The sequence below is a fragment of the Capricornis sumatraensis genome, chromosome 1 (genome assembly GCF_032405125.1).
Source record: "Capricornis sumatraensis isolate serow.1 chromosome 1, serow.2, whole genome shotgun sequence".
Taxonomy (NCBI): domain Eukaryota; kingdom Metazoa; phylum Chordata; class Mammalia; order Artiodactyla; family Bovidae; genus Capricornis; species Capricornis sumatraensis.
Window position 1 is genome coordinate 687,410 of NC_091069.1, and position 23,625 is coordinate 711,034.

Below are 23,625 nucleotides of genomic sequence, written 5' to 3' on the forward strand. Positions count from 1 at the left end.
GTTTCCCTCTGTAGGGAGACCCTTCCTCCCGTGGACAGGAGTGAGCACCAGCAAACGTATGATCAGGAATCCCTCCTGGACGCTAGCAGAGTTAGCCGACTCCAAGGCAGTCTCGGCTCAGCCACGGTCACTAACCCATTGGCCACAGTGGTTTTGGATAAACACGTGCCTGTGATCACTACCTGCTGAGCAAGCAGGTGTCTGCAACGGCAAACTCCTCTTCCTGAAATGGTTGAAAGCCTCTGGGGAAGTAGAGACCCAGAGAGAAAATCAAAGAGCAAGCACGGCGGCCACAGCACCGTCACCTGGCAGCCCGCTCTTCCGGGTGTGTCCAACTGGATGCCTGCAGGTCCGGCTCCGGTTTAGAACCAGCTTGCAGCCTGGGCGTCCCCGGGAGGCCCGGAGCTGGGAGGAGGGGCCTTTCGGGGCAGGACGTGCTCCCTCCCCATCCCTTCCTGCTGGGGCCCAGGGTCTGCGTGCTGGCTGGACAGGCCGGCCACTTCCCTCTGCCTGGAGGGTCCCCATCCCCTCCTGGACAGACGGCTCACCGTCTGCAGCTGACCAGCATGAAGAGGGCGGGTGAAGGAAGGGGCTCTGACCCTGGGGGACCCTCAGGGAGGGGCCTGTCAGGGGCTCTAGAGGTATCGGCCCCTGTGGGCCTTGAGGTCTCATGAGGGCAGGGGCCAGGCTGAGTGCGGAGGTGGGGTCTGGAGCCCCTGGCACAGCCCCCTACATGCTGGCAGCACCCCCACCCTCTCCCCGGCCACCTTCTTGGGTCGCTGCTGCTCCCCAGTTGCATTCCAGGACCCCTGCCTCCCGGGTTGCACCTTCCTCCCAGTGGGCTGCTCCAGGCTGACCCTGTGCCCATCAAGGAGCAGTGCTGAAACCACCACGCCGGCCCCCTTGGGAACCCAGCATAGGAGGTGGCCAAAGTTCAGCGCTCACCGCCCCCCTCCCCTAGGAGCCACCGAGGCTCCTGCAGTCTTGCCCCTGCTCCAAGGCCGGAGCCTGGAGAGCCTAGGGCTGGGGAGGTGCCAGGCTGGCAGCAGCCAGGACGGCAGGCATGAGGCCCGGCCCCAGTCCTGGGGCACACTGGGGACCAGGGAGGGGGCCCTGTTAGAGGCCTCCCAGGAATCCCGCACCCTGCAGCCGGCGGGGCGGCGGGGCGGGCAGGACCTCCCACATGGGCCCCCTGCCTACTTGGGTCAACCCCCTTCTGGAGCATTCAGGGGGCTCCCCTGGATCAGCTCATTGGGTGGAGCGCCCACCCAGCCCTTTTCCTCTCAGGGAGCTCCTGGGCCCAGGAGGCCATAAGAAGTCCAGGCCGGCCCAGGTGGTCCTGCCAGGGAAGCGGCCAGGAAGGCGGGGTGGGGTGGGGTGGGGGGTCCATGCGCGCCGAGTGCGGGTGTGGCCACTGCAGGTGCTCTGGAGTCGTGCTCATATCCAGCTCTGCGGGGACCACTGTGAGACCCTCGGGGGGCTGCTCGCTGTCTGTGGCCATCCGTCCACTAGACCACAGGGACAGATGGCCCACTCCTGGGGTGTGGGCCTCAGGGGACACACTGGCGTTGGAGATGCAGGCTGAGTTACGGACCAGCAGGTGGCAGATGGGGGCTGAGGGGCTCGGCACTGGCAGAAGAGGTCAGAACTGACCCGGCCCGGCCCCCCCACTCCAGGTCCCAGCGTGAGCCGGTGGCAGGCCGCTGCGGACAGATTTATTCGGGCCTCACAGGCCACAGCAAACCCGCAGTCCCCCCCCTCCAACGACCACGGCCACAGCGATGTCCCGTGGTGCCCGCCGTGAGCCACCGTGTCCAGGCGCGCCTGCGCTACAAGAGGTTGACCGCGGCCACCACCTGCTTGCAGCCGGTGACAGCGAACTCGCGGCCGGCCACGCGGTAGTAGCTGAGCTGCGCGGCCAGCAGCTCGGCGCGGGCCTGCTCGGGGAAGAAGCCCTCCCCGGCCATCTCGTCCCGGAAGCAGTTGACCACGTCCCGCTTGTCCAGCAGCAGGAAGGGCACGATGGCCGCGGCCTCCCACAGCGGGTGCTGGCGGACCAGCAGTGTGTGCAGGCTGGAGCGCAGCTCCTCCTCGGCCGCGCGCAGCTCCTCCGCCCCGTCGGCGCGCCCCGCGCGGGACGCGTTCTGCAGCACGAAGCGCGTGACCTCAGCGCCGCCCGCGCCGCTGAGCAGCACGTAGACGGCGTTGTGGAAGCGCGGCGGCCGCTGCGGCTGCAGGAGGCCGTGCAGCTCGTCCAGCAGCGCCGGCGGCAGCAGCTCCGCGTCGTCCAGCACCAGGAGCGGGGTCTTCTCCTCCGCCTCGGCCCGCGCCAGCACGTCGGCCACGCGCCGCGCCAGCTCCTCGCGGCAGCCGGCGGCGGCGCGCGGCGCGGGGCAGTGGTGGCGCGCGTGGTACTGCAGCACGAGCGCGCCGTCCTCCAGCACCGCGCGGAAGTGGCGCGCCAGCAGACGGCCCACGTGGCTCTTGCCCACGCCGCTGGGCCCGTGCAGCGCCAGGAGCAGCGGGCGGCTGTGCACGTGCGTGGCAAGGTAGTCCCGCAGCAGAGCCACGAGGCGGCCCACGGCCGCCGGCTGCCCGAACACAGCGCGCTGCAGCGTCTTCTCCAGCCCGTCGAGGTCATAGCGCAGCGCGTTGTCGTCCAGGTTCTCAATGGCGTTGAGCACCTGGAAGCCCACGATGGCCACAAGCAACAGCAGGCAGCGCTGGGCGCGGCTCTGGCGCTCGGCGCGCGGCCCGAACTTGCGCGAGGTCTCGGGGTACAGCACCAGGCGACTGCGCCGGCGCCGCTTCCGCGCGGGTCTCGACGCCCGCTCGACCGGCCCGTCGAAGGTGAAGAACTGCGGCTGCTCCTGGTGGACGCGCGGCGCCGCAGCCCCGGGGTCCGGCGCCACGGCCGGCGGGGGCGGCCGCCGCTTGCGCAGGAGGCGCACTTGGTGGCGCAGGCGGACGACGGCGCGCACCGGGGCGATCACGCTCGGGCTGGGGCCGACCGGGGCCGGGGGCTCCGGGCTGGACTGGCCGCGGTCCATGGTGCAGGGGCGGCGCTTGGCATGCAGGTCGCCCTCCCTGCAACAGGAAGGCGGGATGGTCTGCAGACTTCCGCCTGGCCGACTGGGACCCTCCCTCGGGATCTCACCCCCGCTGCGAGGCCCCTGGAGGGCAGCCCGCTGCCTGGAGACCGGGACCAGCCTCAGCCCAGGAAACGCCTCCCCGCGGGGCCCCAATGCAAATCTCTCGGGTCCTCGCATAAACAGCCTCGGGCCTTGAGGAAGTGCCTGCGCGGGGTGGGGGTGGGGGGCGCAGTTTATCGGCCGGCAGGCCGCCCGGGCTTCCTGGAGGAGGAGTTCGTGCCGGCCAGGCGCCAACTAAGGGTAAAGCAGGGTCAAGGCCGGCCCCGCCCCTGCCGCCGCTCGCCTGCCGGGCGCCTAGAAGGGGCCAAGGCGAGCAGAGGTCCGAGACCCCGGAGCTCGTAGGTGTCCCACACAAGAACCCTGGGCTCCGGGGGTGTGGGGGGGATTTCTCTCCAGATTGCTCTCGAGCTCCGTTCCCGAGCTGAGCCCAGGCCTCCCAGCCCCAAACGAGGATCCTCCCAACATCCCTCCGGTGGACACACGAATGGAGGGGGCGGTGGGGGGGGGGGAGCTCCTAAAGCGTGGTGGTCGGGGGGTGGTGAAAAGATGGACAGAAAGACAAAACTCGGAGAAGGAGAGATGGTCCATGAGGAGAGAGCTGGAGAAGGGCGGGTGATGCCCTGGCCCACCCCAGTACCTGCAGCTGCGTCAGATCAGGCTCTCACTGGCCCCCAGACCGGCACGCCTGCCCACGCCCGAGGCTGGGGCCTGCCACTCAGGAAGCCGACTGCGCGGGCTTCCCTGCGCAGGTCAGGGCGGGGTGAGGGGCCTCACCCGGTCAGCGACACCTGCGGGCACCCTGGGAGCGTCCGGACTGGAGAAAGCCCTGGGGAGGTTTCCGCTTCTTTGCAAAGGAAGTGAGTCAGGGGTGCGGCGCGGGCGGGACTTAGGCTGGACGGCGGCGCCAGAGGGGAGGCCTGGCGGGCTTGCCCAGGTCCCCCGCCGGTGGGTCACCTACCCTCCTCAGCCCTGCAGCCCTCCCAGACCACCTCACTCTGCCCAGCCCGGGACACCCCCAGGTTGCACCTCCCCTCCCCTGGGCCCGTGGTGAGGGGGATGGGCGTGTCCAGGCCGCCTGTTCGCACGAGTGGAGGGGGTGGGGGGGTCCCCCAAGCCCAGCCCAGGGCCCCGCAAAACAGGGTTCATTCCCTTTCTCCCCCCTCTTCTGCCAGGACCCGAGCTCCATTGTCCCCACTCTTCTCTGCCTTCGTCCCCTGTACCCCAGCCTAGAGTCCCCCCCCGAGACAGGGCAGCACAGACTGGGACAGAAGCCCTAGGACTGGGGAGAAAGCCCGCACTGGCTCCGGCCCCAGCGGGAGAGCAGATTCAGCAAAAACTTGGGCCAAGAGTTGGCAGGTGGAGACTGGGTCCTTCCCCAGCCACCAGCTTCACGCGGCCCTGCCAGAGCAGGCTGGCCAGCCTGGAGCGCCCTCTGCTCAGGCCACCCGGGGCGGGTCTGCTAACCAGTAGTGCCCCCTAACCCTAACCCAGCTGTGTGCCACGGGCGCTGGCGGCCCTGAGCCCCCCATCCTGTCCTGCCCACCGCCCCTCATCCTCCCTGTCTTTGCTCCTCCACACGGGTCCCTCTGCCCAGCGCACCACCCCTCCCCTCTCCCCAGCTTCCCTCCACCTCCTTGCACAAGCTGCATTCAGGGAAGTATCGGTCGTGGGCTGGGGGTTCCGCCGTGCCCGGAAGACGGGGCCCTGCATGTCTGCGTGTCTGCGCCCTCAGGCAGCCTCACTGAGAAGCCAGGGCTGCTCCACACCCTGCCCCCAGCCTCGGACCTGCCCGTCACCAGCCTGCTGCCTCTGCGCTGAGCCAGGGGCCCGGGCACCCCTTGGGCGTCCCCCATGTGGTCCCCACTCAGGGGGACAGGACAGAAGGGTGTTTGTGATCCGTTCAGGCCTCTGCTGGGTGTGGGGCTTCGGGATCTTCAGGCTTCCTGTAGTCTCCACACTTCTGCCTGAGGGGAGGGCAGGAGGCTTGAAGGGCAGATGCAGAAAAAGATTGGGGGGGGTGGATAGGGAGGAGTGCGGCCAGGTCTGCCAAAACTTCTGGGGTCCAGAACCCCCCCAAGGGGGTAAGGAGGGGGTATGGGGTGCGGCAGGAGTAAAGTCAGGCCTCGGAGGGCCCACCGCGGCCGGGTCAAGGGTGAACCTGAGCCCTTAAGGCCTCTCCCCTCTGCCCCCTGCACTCTCCCCCGCCTCCATGGGGACGTCTCCCCTTCATCCCCTACCCCACACCACTGCACCCTCCCTAGGAGGTACTCCCACCCCTCCTCCAGCCCACGCTGCACCCAGCCCAGAATTCGGGTCCTCGTCTCTAACCTGGTCTCTGCAGACCCCTCCTCACCTTGCTGCCCACCCCGACCCCTCTGCCAGTCCAGTGTGGCGCTAAGATTCCCAAACGGCTGGCCTAGAAGTGGGCAGAGCCCCCACCTCTCACGTGCTCCTCTCCTCCCCGAGTTTCTGCGTGGACACTCCCTTCCTCAGACCAGACCTCCCAGCCCCCGGCCTCCCGCCGCCCTGCCCGGTCCAGCCTCAGGAGCCTCGCAGCCCTGACGGTCCCTGAGCTCAGCTGCGCCCTCCCACCTGCCCACTTGGGCCTCCTCCTTCCTGCAGCCCCCCACCCAGTTCTTGCAGCTCGTGCCCTCTACCCACCAAGCCCCCAGCCAGCAGGACGCCACCCACTCTCTTGTCCGGCCCCTGGTCCCTCTGTTGGGGCAGGAGCCTGGCCCCGCTGGCCTGTCTGTCCACACTGACTGTGAGCCTCAGGTGGGTCACGTGGGCCCCGCCTGGGCGCTCGCCCCTCCCCGGTCCCAGTTCCTTCCCTTCCCCCCTCGGTGACCTGTCCTGACTTCCTGCCCAGGACCTAGCTCCCTGCTTCCTGCAGGAAAAGCCACAGCCGGAATGGATCCGGTGCCCGAAGCCCAGACCTTCCTCCTCCCCGAGAACCCTGCACCTGTGAGGGGCGCCTGGCACGGCCCCCCACTCCCACTCGGTGACCCCCCCAGCCTGTCCCTCCCACACCCCTTCCCCATTCACTCATTAGACACTCGGGCTCCTCCTGACCCCCAGGCCTTGCCTCCCCGCCCCGCAGAGCACACCTGTCAACATCACAGTGGCCTCCACACAGCCTGACCCTCAGCAACGGGCCTCCAGGGCCAACCCTCTCGAGTCCTGTGGCCCCCAGTGCCGCCAGGCCCCGGCCCCACCATCCATAGCTGCTGTCCCCCGGGGGCCAGGCATCACGGCCGTCCCCAGGGAGACAAACACTCCAGGAAAGCTCTCACTGGCCCGCGCTGCTGCCACACCTGTGTGCACAGGAACCGCTCAGCTGCTGGATTTACCAAAACACCTTTTATTTACAAAAGTGAACTCGCAGTGTGAGCCGCAGCTGACCCCCGCCTGGCCATGTGCTCCAAGGGCAAGCGGAGGCCGCGGGGCGGGGGCGGCGCTGGGTCTTCCTAATGCCTGCTCCCCAGGGCTGGGGGCAGGGGCAGGAGCTCCTTAGAGAGAGCTAGGCTTTGTCTGCAGACGCCCCTGCCAGCAAATTGTGTGATTCTGCCAATCGGTGGTGCCAACCATCCTGGCCTGCCCTCTTCCCCGTGGGGCTCAGGCCCCACCCCACCCCTGGGAAAACAGGTGACTTTTTCCCAGTCCCAGCTGTGGCCTGGCTCGTCTGTCTGCCCAACAGCAGCGGAAGCCTCCGACTCGAGGAGGACCAACCAGGCAGCTCTCCGCGGCATGGGAGCGGGAGGGCCGGGGAGGCCTGGAGCAGGGCTGGGGACCGGAGACCAGCGGGAACGTGAGGCCCCACACAGGAGGTGTACACCACCCAAGACCCAGTTCAGGGCAAGGCTGAGGTGCAGAGGAGGGATGCCCTGCCCACAGGAGGCCCCAGGGTCTCGCTCAGCCCGCACCCCATCCCAGGAACGGCCGACGCGCCTCCAGGAGAGGGTCTGCACCGGCAGGAATGTGGAGCCTCCTCTCCAGAATGACCGGGGCCACACCCCCACCAGGGGCCCTGCCCGCCCTGAGCAGCCCCAAGCAGAGCCTCAGGGCACAGCGGGGGCAGGCACAGCGGGCAGGGGCAGCTCCAGGGCGGGCGTCTCTGGGGCCTGGGCTGGGCTAGGCTTCCGGTGGTCCAGCTGCTCGAGCTTCTCTCCAAGCTGGGAATACAGCTCCTTCACTGCCTCTCCACTCTGCGGGGGAGGCCCAGGGCACGTGTGTGTGTATGTGCGTGCGCCAGCACGGGGACACGCGCACGCGCAGGGTCGGGCCAGCACAGGCAGCGCAACCCGAGGGTGCAGGCAGGTGTGGGGGGCGCACCTGGCCCGTGGGCTCCAGCGCCTTCTGCAGCGCCTCCAGCTTGGACGGGGCCACTCGGTGGTGCAGGTGCAGCAAGAGCCGCAGGACGTGCCGCTGCACGCTCTCCTTCCTGGGGGAGGAGCAGGCGGGCTGCAGGCTGCCCACGGGCCCCGCCCCCGGCCCAGAGGCCCCGCCCCACCCCTCTTCCAGCGGCCAAGGACAGGACCGGGAGAACGCACCTTGGGGAGGCGGTGAGGAGGAAGCCGTCGAAGAGGCTGCTGCAGAAGTCCTCCAGAGCGAACTCGTCAGCCAGCAGGGCCAGGCTGCCCGTGAGCAGGTGCAGGAAAATGTCCCCGAACGCCAGGTCGCCGAAGGTCTCCACTGCAAGCACAGCAGGCGTCCCCCAGCTGCCCCCACCTCCCCGGCCGGGCCTGAGCCTGAACCGACCCAGGCAGGCAGGCAAGTGCTGGGGGCGTCCGGCGGGCCTGGGCCTAACCGGGAAGGTCCCAGGGTGAGGTGGGGAGGGGACAAGTTCCTGTCGCTGGGGTTCCGCCCAGCGGCCAAGGGGACTGGGGTGAAGTGGGCTCCAGCAGACACACAGTGCTGAGGCGGACCCCCCACCCCACCCGCCACAGCTGACGCAGGTCTCCACAGCCTCGCCTGGCTCACAAGACACTGAGGTGGGCACGTGGTTAGCGTGCCGAGGGACGTGGCCAGCAAAGCCACCGCCAGGGAACAGGTGCCCTGGATCCCCCGACATGCCCCATGAAGCCCTGCAGACCCCAAGACCTGAGGGGCAGCAGAAGTGAGCTGAAGGAAGGCCCCTGTCTGACTCCTGATCCGAACAGACCATCTGCACGAAAACATCACGCGACAACAGGGGAAACCATCAGGGCCTGGACCCCGACTAACCGCGCCACAGTCACGGCTTTGAGAGTCCACGTCCCATCAGGACACCTGCTGGGCTATTCCGATCTGGTCTGCTGGGGTCCAGGCTCTGTCCCGCCCGTCACTGAGGGGACGGAAGCCACACACAGAGCCCCCTGCAGGTGGGCAATGGGCCTTGGGCTTCACTAGCCTGCACTTGAGTTCATAAAAGACTCCCACCAAAAAAAACGTTTAAAAGCAAAGAGAATTTTTAAAAACCGACACCCATTTTTACTAGAACCTTGCAGTAACAACAAAGCAGCAGCTTCCTCTCCAGAAGTGGAGACCCGCACCCGCCCAGTGGGTGGGATCAGACCTGCACCCGGTCCATCAGGCGGACGATGCTGAGACTCCACCTCCAGGATATCCCACACCCACACACACGCGATTCAACAAGAAAGACCCAACAGTTCCCAAATGAGCAGGAAGAACTTGGTCAACCCAAGTTCCTAGGACCGTGCTCCTGGAGGGATCCTGGACCGGCAAACTTGCCCCCCTGGGGTATTGGCCCCGCGGGGAAAGTTGGTCCACCGTGCCCCAGGCAGGCCCCTTAAGAGAGAGAGGTGGACGGCGAGAGGGCCAGGTCAGAGCCAAAGATACGGGAACGGGAGAAGCTGGGCGGATGAGCTGCAAAGGGGCCAGGGCCAAGGACGGGGTTTCTGGGAGCTGGGGGGACAAGAAGGGTCTTCTCCGGGGCCTCCAAGAGGAGCAAGCCCCACCCACACCTGCTTTAGCCCTGAGAGACCCAGTGTAGACAGCCGGTTCCCAGAAGCGTAAGAGTTAATTAAGTTCCCGTTCATCAGTTGGGTGGTGGCTGTATAGAAACTGACACCCACGACAGGCAGTCTCCTCCATAAAGAAAAGCCTGGAAGCAACTCGCAGCATTAGACCCGCCAGTGGCCACGTGCACACTGAGCGCGCAGCGTCACGCCCTCTCCAGAAGCCGCAACACCCCGACAGGACTGAGCCAGCAGAGGCCCTGCATCTGTTGTGTGCTGGGCAGGCTGGGTGCCCCCGACTGGCGCCCGCACCCCGGCTCAGCCTGCAGCTGGCTCCTGAAGGGCCCCCGGATGCCCCCAGCCTTCCTGGCTTGCAGGGCCCCTCCAGCGTGCAGAGCACGGTTCCCAGGAGCCTCTCCGCCACCTCAGTGGGGAGCTCTCACCCTGGTCTAAGGGCTTAGGAGGCTCCGGGCCCCTCGCCCGTTGGGAAAGACGGCACCGGCTCTTGGGGAGCGCAGGCTGCGGCGGGGGCAGAGGGCGTCTGGGGAGGGCGGCGGCGTCCCACGCCCGCACACTCACCGAGCCCCGGCAGCAGGCGCAGCAGCGCGTTCCTGTTCCTCTGCTTGGTGACGTGCAGCACGTAGTACAGCCCCACCTCGCAGGCCATGCGCTGCTCCTGCAGGAACCTGTGCCCCAGAGCCGTCAGCCCCCGCGCGGGCCCGCGGGCCAGGGCCCTCCCCCGCCACGCCCGCAGCCGTACTTGGTGAAGCTCTCCGGCAGCGTGTTTGGGTATGTGACTGGGGCCTTCTCCTCGGCTGGGAGCTTCTGATCCACGTTGAACGTGTGGTCGTCCACCACGAAGGACATGAGCATGGGCAGGAACCTGGTGACCAGCTCCACCTCCTGGGGCGCAGGCCCTAGAGCTGTCGCACGGCACGCCCGCCCCAGACCCCAGCCTCCGGCCACCCCCCAGCCGCAGGCCCGGCGCCCCCAAGCCCCACCCCAGGGCCCCTCACGGAGGAGCCCGCCTGACCCTGTTACCATCTTGGGCTCCTTGAAGACCTGGCTGTCGATCATGTCCCACGCGCCCTGGCCCAGCGCCAGCAGCCGGAGCAGCAAGAGGAGGTCCGGGCTGTCCTGCAGGGAAACGCAGGCCTCGGCAGCTCGCCTAGCGTCCTGCCCTGACCGCAACCCCCAGGGCTCAGGCCCACACGCCGTCTGCCTGGAGGGGGTGTGGGCTCACCCCAGGGTCACCCCCACACACACCCCGAGGCAGCGTGTGGCCGGCCGGGCGCACTCACCCTGGGCAGCACCTCCTGGCCCACCAGCTCCTGCAGGTGCTTGACGGTACTCAGGGACAGGGTGTTGATGGCGAAGGGGTCGCACAGGATCATGGACAGGTCCCTGTGAGGACACGCCCACAGTGTCAGCCAGGGCGGCTCGCGGCCCGCACAGCCACTGGCCCGGGAGCCAGCCGGACCACGTCACCCCACGCTGGCCCCCTTTCTAAAAGCTCACGGCTCACAACTTTTCCTTAACGTGCTCAATAAACTGAAAGACCAGAGTTTTTTAAAAAAAATGAAGGTCTCATTTTGGTCAAGGTTCTGATCCAGGCTCCACAAATTCAGTCAGGTTCTCTCAAGCCCGATCCCAGACCGGGGACAGCGGCCACCCAGACAGCACCTTGCTGCCAGACTGCCACCTCTGGACTCAGCAGGCCTGTCTGCTCACAGGCAGGCCAGCTCAGGTGCCTGGCCCGGCTGAGACACCACAGCCTCACCCCAGCAGCCAGGCCTCTTAGTCACGGGCTCGGACACCAGATGGTACCCCTAAAACGCACGGGAAAAAATACCGCTCCCGATGGTGGCCACGGCGGACTCAGGTGGACGCCGGCGGACAGGCACCCACACCAAGTGGACCCTCACCCCAGGACTTGCTCCTGCCCCTTCTTCACTCCGTCAAGGAAGCCCTGCAGCTCTCGGGCCCTCTTGCTGTCCACAAACCGCTCTCGGATGCAAGCGTCCAGGCACCAGGTGAACTGCGGGGAGAAGGCAGGGTCAGGGCTCGGCCAGAGACCGCGCCTGCAGGCAGCTCTCCGCACTGCCTGAGCGCTCAAGCCTGGGCTGAGCCAGGCACCCCCACCTCATGTCGCCAAGGACCCACTCGGCGTGAGGAACAGGACTGCACAAAGCAAACAGGCCCAAGGACCCACGTCTCCAGAGGCCAGGCAGTGAGAGAAAGAGGCCAGGTGTGTGTGTTCTGAAACGGGCCTTCCCGGGGTCCCCACTGCACGATGGGCAGTGCCAGGTCAGAGTGTATAACACCACAAAGCCCCTAGGGACGCCGTGGGGTGGGGTCACACCGCGTCCACGTCAGGACAGGGCAGTGCAGAAAGCCCTGTTCCAGAACACAGAGCTCACCACGAGGGCTCTGGACCAGGGGGGAGACAGACCCCAGGAAGAGCAGGGCAGTGGGGCTGGCCCGGATGCTGCGGACAGACAGACCCTGCAGCCGGGGGGGGTGGGGGGGGGGGGTGGCGCCACAGGGCAGTGGGCCCGGGGTCGAGGGCCCCGACACTGGGCCCCCCCACTGGGGGCCGGGACCACAGCGTCCCAGGGGAGGAGGGGGCCCAGGGGCACCCACCTTGTGGCAGGGGTCCACGGAGCAGATGTCGCCGACGTCCAGGTCGTGCAGCGCCATCAGCAGCTCGGCGCGCAGCGTGCAGTAGTGCACGTTGCGGGTGCGCAGGAAGAGCGTGCGGAGGAACTGCAGGACCATGTCGTAGAGCTTCACGCTGCGCCCCACCATGCGCGTCAGCCTCCGCACCACCTGCCGGGACGCCAGGCCTCACAGCCCGCCCCCTGGCCCCTCACCCCGACGTGCAGGATGCCGGCTCACGCTGCGCCCCACCATGCGCGCCAGCCTCCGCACCACCTGCCGGGACGCCAGGCCTCACAGCCCGCCCGCCCCCTGGCCCCTCACCCCCGACCCGCAGGACGCCGGCTCACGCTGCGCCCCACCATGCGCGCCAGCCTCCGCACCACCTGCCGGGATGCCAGGCCTCACAGCCCGCCCGCCCCCTGGCCCCTCACCCCGACCCGCAGGACGCCGGCTCACGCTGCGCCCCACCATGCGCGCCAGCCTCCGCACCACCTGCCGGGACGCCAGGCCTCACAGCCCCCCCCCCGCCTCCTGGCCCCTCACCCCCGACCCGCAGGACGCCGGCTCACGCTGCGGGGCAACGACTCTGGTTTGGAGGACGGTGAACCGTCAGGCCCCGAGGCTCCTCTGAGAGGGCGTCAGCCCGGGCCCCAGACTCCACGTCGGGTCAGGCCTGCTGCGGGCGCCCTGCTCCTGCCTTCTCTCTGTGACCGACGTGTGACATCTAATGTGTGGAGTCCACCCCTCGGGAGCCTGAGGAGCCCAGGAGGTGCCCTGATCTCTGGGGTCACTGAAGGGTCCAGGCACCCGTGGCAATGAGTCAGTGCCCAAAACACATTCATGCAGCAACAAACGAATCAGAAACAGACACAGGGAGAACTCAGGGCTGAGAGCAGACAGAGAGCTGGCCGAAAAGGTCAGCCAAGCCACCCAGCGCAAAGTACACAGAAAAGACAGAAAAATCCACGTGTAGGGAGGGTGCTGCGATGCCCCTTGCCAGCCCCACAGACGAGCCCAGGCCTCCAAGAGCAGACAGGCGGGCATTCATGGGGGCGGGAGGGGGCTGGCCAGGGAGGCCCGCACACAGCCCTGCCCCGCCTCACCTCACCCTGGCGCCGGGTCTTGGGGGAAGGGCTGAAAAAGTTGTGCAGGACAGAGAGCTCCGTGCTGAAGAGCGCGCTCTCCTTCTCCACGATGTACTGCTTCAGCAGCGGGGAGACCTCGTCGCCGAAGAGCGCCTGGTTGTCCTGCCAGATCTGCCGCTTGACCTCCACCGCGCAGGCCCGGTACAGCTCCTTGTCGGCCATCACCAGCTTCAGCTTCTTCTCAGGAACCTACATAATCGACAGGCCACCGTCAGCAGCACCCTGCCCTGGCAGTCTCCCTCAAGACAACCAGCAGGCCTCAGCACCCCCACGGCAGAGACCACATCCATCCCAGCCCAACTGACGGGGACACCTGGGACCGGGCCCCCAGGCCACGGCGTGGGCAGGAACCACAGACAGCTTTTCCCCAGACAGGGCTCCACACCCCAGAGCACATGCCAAGCTTCAGGGTCAGCTTGGCTCAGGGAGAAGCCAGCGCAGGCAACCGTGCTCCGAAGCTGTCTCTACAGGGACAGGCAGCTCAGGAGCCCTCCCCGGAGGGAGCCAGCCAGGCAGCTGTTACCTTGGGCAAGTGTTTCATGACACACATCACCACCGGCTGCAGAGATGGCATCTTCACCAGAGAAAAGCTCTTCTCCAGCAGGTCCTCCAGTTTCTTATACCTGGGAAAACTCACATTACTGAGGAAGCAGTCACCTGCGGGTCCCCAGACTGGCAGTGCCACCGGCGTCACCGGCGGCCCCTTTTTCAGGATGGCTGTGTAGCCATGGGGAGGTGAGCGCTGCTAACTGGGGGTTCCTGGCTGGGGAGAGGGCTGCCTGTCTCACTGACCTTTCCTCGGCCTTCCCCTCTGAAGCAATGGCTGACACACGCTCCAGCAGCTTGTCCCGAAGCTCATCAAAAACCGACTGGTGGAACTCCAGCCGCGGCGTCCCGTGCAGGTCCAAGAAAGGCAAGGCCGACTGCAGGGAGGGCAGCAGCACGCCGTTCTCTGTCTAAGGAAGCAGAGGTCGGCGTTGCTTCCTCGGGGCGGCAAGAGAGACCTCAGCCGCAGCCGCTCGTGGTCAGGCGCCCTGGCTGACCCGAGCGCTCGAAGAGGCAGACAGCAGGGTGTCTGCGCCGCGCCGGCTGTAGCAGCAGACGCTGGGAGCCGCCCGCCGGCCGTCGAAGCGGCCCGAGCTCGGCGTGTCCGGCCCCTCTGGGCCGCGGAGCAGACGGATACGCCCGCTTCACACGCGCGCCTGCCCCCAGCCCCTCGCGCAGCCCCACCTGGAACTGCTCGATGGCCTTGAGCGGCTCCGTGCAGTTGGTCAGCGTCTCCTTTAGGTCCTCGCCGTTGGCCACACCCAGGTCCTGCAGCCCCGCAAACAGGGCCGAGGCCCCGGTCCCCACCCGGCCCGGCGCCCCATCCCCGCCGCGCTCCCCCGGCGCTGCCGCGCTCGCCACGGGCCCTGCAGCGGTCCTCTCGCCCGGGCCTCGGGGGCCGCCGGCGCTCCGCTCCCCGGCGCCCTCCAGCTCGGCCAGGTCCGCCCGCAGCGCCGCTCCGCTCGCCCTGCAGCCGCCCACTTCCGCTCCGCGCAGCCAGGTCCGCCCGCCAACGGGCTCCCCGGAAACGCCGCCGACGTCGCGCAGGGGTTCCCGGGAGGAGCGCCGCGTCCCGCGCCCGGCAGAGACAGCGCGAAGGCGGGGCCCGGATGACGCACGGGTCGCCCGCGAAGCGCCGCCCACCGGGCCCGCCGCGCCCTCCTGCGCGGCCCCGCCCTCCTGCGCGGCCGCGGCCCCGCCCAGCCTCCCGGGCCCGGCTTCCTCTCGCCGAGCAGGACGCCGTCGGCGAGCGGGCCCCTGGGAAGCGGGCGCCAGCGCTGGGCTGGAACGCCGGGGGCCCGTGCCGCCGGCCGGTTGGCCTGCTCCAGGAGATTCAGGACTGATACTTTAGCCGGGCGCGTTTTACTTAAGAAATCTTGGGCCGCGCGCCGGGGAGTTAAACTCGCACCCCTCTGCGTTAGAGGTGTGGAGTCTTAACCACTGTACCGCCAAGTGCGTTTTATTTTTTTTAATATTGATTTGGTTGTGCCGGGTCTTTGCGGCTCGCAGGATCTGCGTTTTAATAACCATGAAAAACCCTTTTGCTGACCTTAGCGCCCACAGGACCCTCTCATCCTGGAATTTGGTTTCCCCCGTGTCCAACCTGATGAAGCCCGCACCACAGAACTGTCACGAAGACCAAACTAATGGGAAGTGCCTCAAAGCAGGGCGTGCCTAGCAGAGGCCTGGGCACGCAGTGACGGTGTGACAGCGGTGGCTGTCCTCTCATTGCCGTGAGCATCTAACCCCCTGACGAACCCGAAGGGCCAGGCCCTCAGGCTTAGGTCCAGCCCCACTCAACAGCCCCCCTGGCAGCACAAGAAGCCCGTAGAGGGCGGGAGACACTGCCCGCTCCGCACCCTCCGCGGGCTCCCTTACTGAGCGTGCAAGGCCTGGACTCGCACACAGCCCTCTGCAGCTTCTCGATCCCGCCAGCCCCCTCCCGTCCCATCAGCCTTGCGCCCTCCCAAGCTTGGCCGCACCAAATGTAACATCTGCTCCATTTCCATGTGCCTTTGCTTCCAAGGTTTGCTCTGCCAGAAATCCCCTTCCTGCCGCCCAGCAAACTCTGGCTCATCCTCGAAAGCCTTGCCCCAGAAGCCCGCCCTCCCCAGCCCAGCTGGGGCGTTGCTCCGTCCTGCCTGCTGGTCCCTCTCCCGGCTTGGAGTCCTAGGAGCTGCTGGCGGCGCACCTGTGAGCAGGGCTCCTCGTGCCTGACCTCGGGCCAGGCGCCACTGCTCTGACTCTGTTGCCCTCTGGCCCGCTGGTCAGCCCAGGGCCCAGTGCCACGGCCTGCAGTCCCACCGTTCTGATTCCCAGGGTGCTGAGGCTCGACCCACAGCTGGTTTGGCGCTGGGGGAGGTCCCAGGTGCATGGCGCTCATGCTCCCTTGCTCTTGGCTTCCCTGTGGAGAGGGATGATGCCAGCACCGTGGGGGTAGCTCTCGCGGTGCCTGTTGAAAGGGTTGAGCTTGGACAGAAGAGACAGAGGAGGGGTCTGGCCAAGGGCTTCGGGGACACAGGGAGGCCCCTGGAGGAGCTGGTGCAGGGACAGGAGCCACCGCAAACTGCAGGAGGCCCCTGCAGGGAGGCAGGCTTGGGGCCGACCCCTGGGCAGGAGGGCAGGGCGGTGGCGATGCGAGGCCTGACATGGGGCAGGGCCTCACGGTGAAGCCCAGGGCATCTGTTGGCTGCAGCCTGGTCTGCACGACCCTGGCTGAGCTCACAGGGTCTTTGGGCAGCTGCAGGGAGAAGTGGAGCCAGGCCCTAATGAGCAGGTCCTCTGGGCCTTACCTGGCTGGGGAGCAGGCTGACCCCACCTCCACCCCAACAGTTGACTCCTCAGCTCGGCAAGCAGCCCGACCCTTAGGAAGACCAGCAGCTGGATCCCTCCACTGGCTGGCACAGCTAGGTGGGGGCGTCCACACGGCCCAGAGACCCCTCCCACCAGGCTCAGGCTGCAACCCCAGCCACTCTAGAGAAGAGAGCACTGAAGGGAAAGAGAAGGGGACCTGGCCAGGGGACAGCAGACACAGCAGGTCCGCTGCGGCCACTCTGCAGGATGGCTCAGGGGAAGGGCCAGTGGTCGCCAAGCACACACAACTCGGACGAACCAACAGCACCTCGGTATATAGCAAGGGGATGGGCCCTCCTCGTCCACAGCTCAGAGGGGCTGGCTGGTCAGGAGAGTGGGTCAGAAGTGCCCAGAGAGTCAGAAGCCCAGGCCGGGGGTGGGGTCACTGAGTTCCAGAGGGAGGCCCAGCAAGGCCCCGGGGGGCAGGGTTTCATGTGCTGACCCGGCAGGCCGGGTGTACCCCGCGGGCTCTAGAGCGCACAGAAGGGGCCAGTGTCGTGGCGCTTGGGCCTCCGCACGCCTTGGATGACCACCCCAGGTGCCGAGGGGAACCGTGAGCTGTAGCAGTCCTCTACGTCGTAGGCGGCCGGGCCTGGGGTGCAGGCTGCAGAGGGGAGGCGGGTGCAGTCACTGCGCCCACCCCTCCCACCCAGGCCCACCCCTCCCACCCCCCGCCTCCCCCCCACCTTACAGGAGCCCAGCCAGGAGGCCAGCAGGGGCAAGCGGCCCATGGAGAAGGCGGGTGGGCACGGGCCCTTCAGACGGCAGCCCGGAAGGATGTTGTAGGTGCTGGGGCCAGGGCCCGTCTCTTCCCCTGTGGGCGGAGGGGCCGGCAGGAGGGGCTGGGTCCGGAGCCCTGCGCCCCAGCCCTGCAGCACCCCCTGGCGGGCTCGGGCCTCAGGTGGCCTGGAGGCAGGGCGGCCCCTGAAGCTGAAGGCTGGGCAGGCAGGCGGGCTGGGCAGCTGATAGTCGGCAGGTGATGGCCACTGTGGGGAGATGCGGCTGATGCAGGCCTGCCCCTCAGGGGGGTCCACCCCGCCCAGGACCTGCCAGGCCAGCCCCCACCTTCTGCTCTCGGTTGAAGTCAGCTTTCTGGGTGAAGGGGCTTTCACTCTGGAACCACACAGTCTGCCACGCCCTGCGGCCACCGCCCTCTGCAGTGGGGACAGGGTCACAGGGGTGCCTATGGCCAGGGTCCCTCTCCAGGTGAGAGGGCGGGCGGTGGGGGCGGGGGGAGGGGCACGCACCATGGGTGGGGTGCCTGCGGCCGATGCTGAAGTGAGGGTGTGGGGAGGACTCTCGCAGCGATGCGTCTGGCACCTGATACTTGGTGGGGCCGGGAACATGCAGGTCGGTCAGGATAGGCGGGCGTTGCTCCAGCACTGGCGGAACGAGCCCTGGGCCTGGGTCCTCCCAGCGGCCCCCACCCGCCCCGCCTGCTCCCCCGACCGGCCCGGGGCTGGGGAGCCCGAGCCCTCACTTACACAGCTCCCTCAGGTTCCAAGTGAGGGGCTCCGGGAGGGGGCTGGCTTGTGTCCTGAGGCCCACCTGGAGCTTCTGCACCACTGGGGGCCACGTCTCCTCCCAGGCGGCCCCCAGCCCTAGCTCCAGGCCTGACAACAGCGCAGCAGCATCGAGCCTGCGGGAGACACGAGCGGCCACCGTCCACGCAGCCGGAGGGCCGCCCAGGCCGCTGCCCCCCAGCCAGCCCACCGCGCGGGCAGTTACTGGGAAGTCACAGGTGGTTTCTGCTTCAGGGAGCCATAGGTCCAGTGTCTGCCTCCATTGATGTGAAAATTTGCCAGGAATTTCACCGCCTTCTGGTCAAAATTCATTATCAGGGCCTCTGGCTCCCCTCCCCCAGGGACATCACAGGGCTCTGTGACCTCACTGACTGGACATGGGTCCCCCGTTGCCAGGGACCCCCTGGGAAGCACTGTCCAGCCCAGAAGTGACCCCTCCGCTGACCCACACGGTGGGTTGGCCTGGGATCAGCCACGGCCAGCAGGCCCCAGTGACTCTCAACTCCACTGCGCTCTCTCCCTCCTCCCCTTCTTGTTCCAACACGTCTGATCTCCTGGACTTCTGGGTCTCCCGGGGCTCTGGGGCCCACTCTAATAGTGCTCAGGAAGGCCTGAGGCCCTGGCAGAGGGTGGAGAGGGAGGCGGGGGCTGTGGGCTGCTGAGCCTGCAGGGCCAGCCGAAGGAGACATGGGGGAGGGCAGAGGGGACTCCCCAGGGAAGGGGGAGGCAGGCCTGGCGGCTCAGGTGAGGCTGGGGGACACTGTCCTCTGGGGGGCACAGAGCCTGGACGTCATCACAGACACAAGGGCTGCTGAGGCTGAAACGCGAAGGCACGATGAGGCCGGGTGAGCGGGAGTCCAGGTGGGCGCCAGGCCCCCGCAGTGCCTTTCGGAGCCGACCAGCCCACCCGCCCCCGTCCCCGGCCTTGGCCTCACCCGGGCAGCGCAGCCAAGGATGTCCCATCCCCCAGTCCCCCATGCACGCCCGTCTCTCCCTCTCCAAGGCCCCCCCATCCGGCGCCACCGGGCCTGCTTGGCGCTCCTGTCGGTAGCGGTAGCGACTCGCTTGAGGAAACACACCTTTAATCAGGGCGGGGGGCTCCCCACCTGCTCCAAGGTCGCTCCCTGGGGAGCAGCTCGGGTTCCCCGGGAAGAACCCTGCCGCGGCGGATGACACGCACACCTGTGCTCCACGGGCCGTCTCCTCGGGACCGAGTGGAAGCCGCAGGTCAAAGCCCGGCCGCCGGCGTCCCCACGTGAGAGGTGGTCTCTGTGCTGGTGAGGTCAGGCCGCCAGCGCCCTCACTCGTTTAACTGAGGCCCTGTCCTCACTGTGGGCCGGCTTCACGGGCTTTTCTGTTGGGTGTTAACTTCTCATGGGTTTGCTTGGGGAGCTTGTTTCTACCGATACCGTATCTGCACACAGCACTCGCTGCAGACACTTCCCCCGCTCTGTCACCTGTCTCTTAGTATTGACTATTCTGTTGTTTGACATGTGCTTGAACCTGCTAACCGTCCCCTTTATGCTACCTGTCTTCATTTTTATGCTTAGAAAGTCCTCCCTACACACACCCCCCAAAAAAAATCAGGATTTGTTTTAAATGGAAAATAGTGACAGATCAGGAGACATGGGTTCGACCCCTGGGTCGGGAAGACCCCCTGGAGAAGGAAATGACAACCCTTTCCAGTCCTCTTGCCTGAGGAAGTCCCACGGACAGAGGAGCCTGTGGGCTACAGTTCCTGGGGTCGCAAAGAATCGGACTTGGTGACTTAAAGAGCAGTGCCAGCTCCAGAGCAAAGACCCCCGAGGACAGTGGCCCCCTGGCTCAGGAGGCTCGCTTGCTGAACCTCGCGGCGGTGCCTCCAGAGTGGCCAGCGCCTCGTGCACGAGGAGGGGGCTCACTTAGCCTCACCCCGAGGGGCTGCTTTTCACCGGGCTCCCAGCCTCCTGCGGGTTGTGAGCGTCCTGGCCGGGGCCTGCCCCTCTCTACCCAGGGGGCTCTCCAGTGTGACAGCCCCAGCCTGTGGCCCCGCCTGGAGGCGGGAGTGCTCACCAGTGCTGCAGGCAGGGCGACTCAGCAGGCAGGGCGACTCAGCAGTCAGTCCTCCTCACAATGGTTGCCAGGCAACAGGGCTCCTCTCTGGAAGGTGGCAGGCGCAGGCGCGGGGCTGGAGGCAGCCCCGCAGAACCAAGGCGTGATGACGGCCACTCAGAAGCACAACCTCTTCTCGCCAGAACCTCACTACATCCCTGGGTAAGCACCACGGCCCTGGGGCGGGCCTGGGGTCCCCGGGGTCGGCGGAGCACGGCTGGGGCGTCAGGGGACCCCAGAGCTGTGTCTCCAGGAAGCTGAGGCCAGAGTGGGGCTGGGGTCGGGGAGGGGGGGGGTTGGTCCTTGGGCAGGAGCTGGGAACCGGGGTGCCCGGGAGTGGGGTGAGGCTGCAGGCCAGTCAGGAAAGCCAGGGCAGGTTTGCGGGGGCCTGGCCAGCCCACCCTACCGGTGCAGCCTTGCCGGGTGGGTGCACGTCTGCGGAGAGCAGAGGCTGGGGACAGCGTGACAGCTGGGTGCACTGGCCTCTCCCTCCAGAGTGTGTCCCGCTTTAAAGAGCTGAGCTGGGACAGCCCTGGCCGTCCAGGGGTTAGACTCTGCTTCCACCACAGGGAGCAAGGATTCGACCCCTGGCCTGGAAACGAGGACCTTGCATGCCCTGTGCCCCCAAAACATGAAAAAATAACAGATAAAGAGGAGATGAGCACCTGGGGTGAGCTGACAGGCTTGGCCTTCAGGCCGCCTTGCTAGTGTCCCCACATCAAAAACAGAAATGGGGAGTTCTCTGGGGGTCCAGCGGTTAAGACACTGAGCTTCCACTGCAGGGGGCACAGGTTCGATCCCTGGTTGGGGAACTAGGATCCTGCCTGCCACGCAGCGTGACCAAAGATAAACAGAACTGGGCCTCCTTGCTGACGCACAGTGTGCACACTGACACACACTCAGACCACACGCCAAAAAAGGCTAGTAAGAACAGAGGCAACTCCGGGGACACTGAAGAGGCCCTGACCTTCAGGCTCAGCCTCGCTCAGCTCGCTGACTGACCTGCATCCACTTGAGCAGGGGTTTTGATAGATTTTATTCTATATATGTACGTTGGCATCTGCTACCTGTGGCCGCACTGGGTGTCCGGGCACGGGCTCTCCCAGGCCGTGGCGCGCGGAGGCCCCGCTCCGCGGCAGTGCCCGGCTGGCTGCTCACCGCAGTGCTGTCTGGCAGAGCACGGAATCCAGGCGCACAGCCTTCAGGAGCTGCAGCAGGCAGGCTCCGTGCCTGTGGGTTGCTCCGTGGCTCGTGGAATCTTCCCAGACCAGGGGTTGAGCCCGTGCCCCTGCACTGTGCCCCCAGGCAAGTTTTAAAAAGAAACACACACCCCTTGCTGGCACACAGGCCACTCCTCGGGGCTTAGCCGTGGCGCCCACGCCACTTCCCCACAGGCCTGAATCTCCCCCACCAGCAGGGTCCCCCCACACCTTCCCGGGATCCTGCCGGCTCCCGTGCGCCTCAGCCCAAGGCCCAGCCCGTCTCCTCCCTGCGACGCTTTGGCGGGCAGAGCTCCCTAGTCTCTCTTTCCGCCCCTTGTTGGAAAATGGCTGGCGGATGGCCCGCAGACGGTGGGGAGGACGACGCAGCTCCCCTCCCGCGGGCCAGGCCTATTCGCGGTGCTTGGCCTGAGCGGCCCACTCAAGCCCCAGGAGCCCCAGGTGGCGGGGCTGCCGTGACCCCCGCTCTGCAGGCAGGTGGAGGCTCTCGTCTGAGGCCAGCAGGCCAGATCCACACATGCTGGTGGGGCCCGGCCTCGCCCTCTCGCCTCTGCAGCTATGCCGGCTTCTACCCGCAGCTGCGCTACCGGGTGGGGGACACCTATGGGCGCACCACGGCGCAGCTGCTCACAGACCCCAGCGTGCAGAAGAGCCCCTGCTCCGTGCTGGCCCCCGTCGCCAAGCCCAGGTTCATCGAGGACTTTAGCGAGCCCAAGCCACCGTCTGTGCCCTGCCGCGACCTGACCGAGCCCTACGTACCCCACTACACTGGTGAGCCGCCCACGCCCCCAGCCCCGGCCCCGCCATGCCCCAGGATGCCCTCCTGCCTGCTGTGGCTCAAGGCTGCCCTGTCCCACACAGGTCTGAAGCCCTACAAGAACTTCGAGATGCTGGGCCGGTTCCCACCCCAGGAGGCGGATGCCCAGGGGTCCCTGGGGGGTGAGAATGTATCCAGGCAAGTCCCACTGCCTGCAGGCTTCATGCCCTATTCCCCCTACGCCCCCTGCCCCCCGGGCAGGAAGGGGGACTCCAGGGACCTTGGACACCCGGGGCTGCGGCTGGCATTAGGGGAAGAGGTCTGGAAGAGCACCGCCCCTGCCTGCAAGGCCCCCGGGCAGTACCAGGTAACTGAGGGACACCCCGGGAACATGGGCACCAGGCCCCACCCCAGCCAGACCTGGGCGGGGGCTGGGCGGTGACCTGCGCCTCCCCATTTCAGCTGTACCACTGCAGGAGGGATGAGTCCCCACCCCTCGCCCACTGGCAGGAGACACTCGACGTGGGCAAGTTCCACAGGCTGCCCCAGCTAGACCACCCCCAGCTGATCCAGCGCAAGGCCATCTCAGGTGCGTGCCCTCCCCACCAAGGCCCCAAGGGCCTGGGGGAGAGCAAGTGAGGCTGCCCGTGGGCCTTTCCCAAGGGTGGGTGCTCTGCGGGCCCACTCCTCTTTAGGAAGAGGGAGCAGCCTACACAGACTGCCTTGAGACCCCCGGGGCAAGTGGGGACCTGCAGGGGACCTGATCTCCTCCTTCCCCAGGTTACGCAGGCTTTGTCCCTCGGTTTGCCTGGGTGATGGGGATGAATTATCGCGATGGGGTCACACAGGCTATGGATGAGTTCGACAAGAGCCAGGTGTGTGGACACCACCCCTGGGTGAGCAAGGCCGTGTCCACCCTCTGGCTTCCCTGGAGAAAGCTCTGCCCAGAGAGGCTATCCCCTCCGCCCCGCCCCCCTCCCAAGCCATCTCCTTCTGACTAGGTCTTGGCTCCCAGGTCTGGAGTGTTGTGGGAAGGGAAGACCCGAGCCACTCACTTCCCAGAATGCCAGCCACACGCCCCCAGGACATTCTGCTCCGTGGTTTCCAGCTGGGGAGGCAGGACATGGCAGCGCTGACCCGCCTGTCTCCCCAGTTTCTGCTCAGAAATCCCATCTGTGCCCTGGGCGAGAGGCTGCCCAGCACACACTGGCCCAGCAACGCCGTCTACAGAAGCCAGGGCCTGATCCCTTTCTACATGGGCTCCATACCATGTGAGTGCCGGGGGCGCCTCCTGGAAGACGTCGTGGTGACAGGCCACTGTGGGGCGGGGCCAGGGGCTGGGCCCTCTTAGCCAGGCCTTACCTCAGGCAAGGTTCCCTTGGGACAGGATAACCCAAAACTCTCTCAGTGCCTCCCCTTCCCCGTGCAGAAGGGGCTCACTGACAGCCCTGACTAAAAGCCACAAGGCCAAGTGCCTGCAGACCGCACGCTGGCCTCCTGGGGGTTTCCTGTGCACAGGCTGGGCCCACCTCTGGGAGGCAGCCCCCGGCCCCCCGCAGCAGCCCTGCGTGTTCCCCATGCGTGCGGTGAGCACAGGGGCTCAGCAGCAGCATCCCCCTCACAGCCATGCAGGACAACTACGCACTGACTTCGGCAACAGCACCCGCAGGGCCTATCGGAAGGAACTGGAGAGGCGCGGCCAAACACTATGAAAACGCTT

At 67.0% G+C, this 23,625-nt stretch overlaps 4 protein-coding genes across 4 annotated transcripts; 1 reads left to right on the plus strand and 3 right to left on the minus strand.

Moving 5' to 3' along the window:
- Positions 1–1,768: 1,768 nt before the first annotated feature.
- TOR4A (torsin family 4 member A) lies at positions 1,769–3,839 on the minus strand. Its single transcript, XM_068987697.1, has 2 exons — positions 3,790–3,839; positions 1,769–3,087 (listed from the first exon to the last, which is right to left on the minus strand). Exon 2 carries the CDS (start codon positions 3,048–3,050, stop codon positions 1,830–1,832), a length of 1,221 nt encoding a protein of 406 aa, XP_068843798.1. The 5' UTR covers positions 3,051–3,087; positions 3,790–3,839; the 3' UTR covers positions 1,769–1,829.
- A 2,706-nt stretch (positions 3,840–6,545) lies between these two features.
- On the minus strand, positions 6,546–15,844 carry NELFB (negative elongation factor complex member B). Its single transcript, XM_068987975.1, has 14 exons — positions 15,653–15,844; positions 14,146–14,718; positions 13,708–13,871; positions 13,439–13,538; positions 12,874–13,104; positions 11,753–11,938; positions 11,035–11,147; positions 10,411–10,513; positions 10,151–10,246; positions 9,870–10,012; positions 9,689–9,795; positions 7,703–7,844; positions 7,485–7,593; positions 6,546–7,357 (listed from the first exon to the last, which is right to left on the minus strand). Exons 1-14 carry the CDS (start codon positions 15,842–15,844, stop codon positions 7,211–7,213), a joined length of 2,406 nt encoding a protein of 801 aa, XP_068844076.1. The 3' UTR covers positions 6,546–7,210.
- A 940-nt stretch (positions 15,845–16,784) lies between these two features.
- On the minus strand, positions 16,785–18,149 carry STPG3 (sperm-tail PG-rich repeat containing 3). The gene is made up of 6 exons (XM_068987461.1): positions 18,043–18,149; positions 17,799–17,953; positions 17,562–17,696; positions 17,380–17,468; positions 17,006–17,300; positions 16,785–16,918 (listed from the first exon to the last, which is right to left on the minus strand). The coding sequence occupies exons 1-6, from the start codon at positions 18,147–18,149 to the stop codon at positions 16,785–16,787; spliced, it is 915 nt and encodes a 304-aa protein (XP_068843562.1).
- A 1,885-nt stretch (positions 18,150–20,034) lies between these two features.
- CIMIP2A (ciliary microtubule inner protein 2A) lies at positions 20,035–23,617 on the plus strand. Its single transcript, XM_068980504.1, is given in 8 exon segments — positions 20,035–20,090; positions 21,705–21,919; positions 22,010–22,272; positions 22,368–22,494; positions 22,686–22,780; positions 23,059–23,176; positions 23,530–23,550; positions 23,553–23,617. Coding segments are annotated over 8 exon segments (960 nt in total).
- Positions 23,618–23,625: the final 8 nt, after the last annotated feature.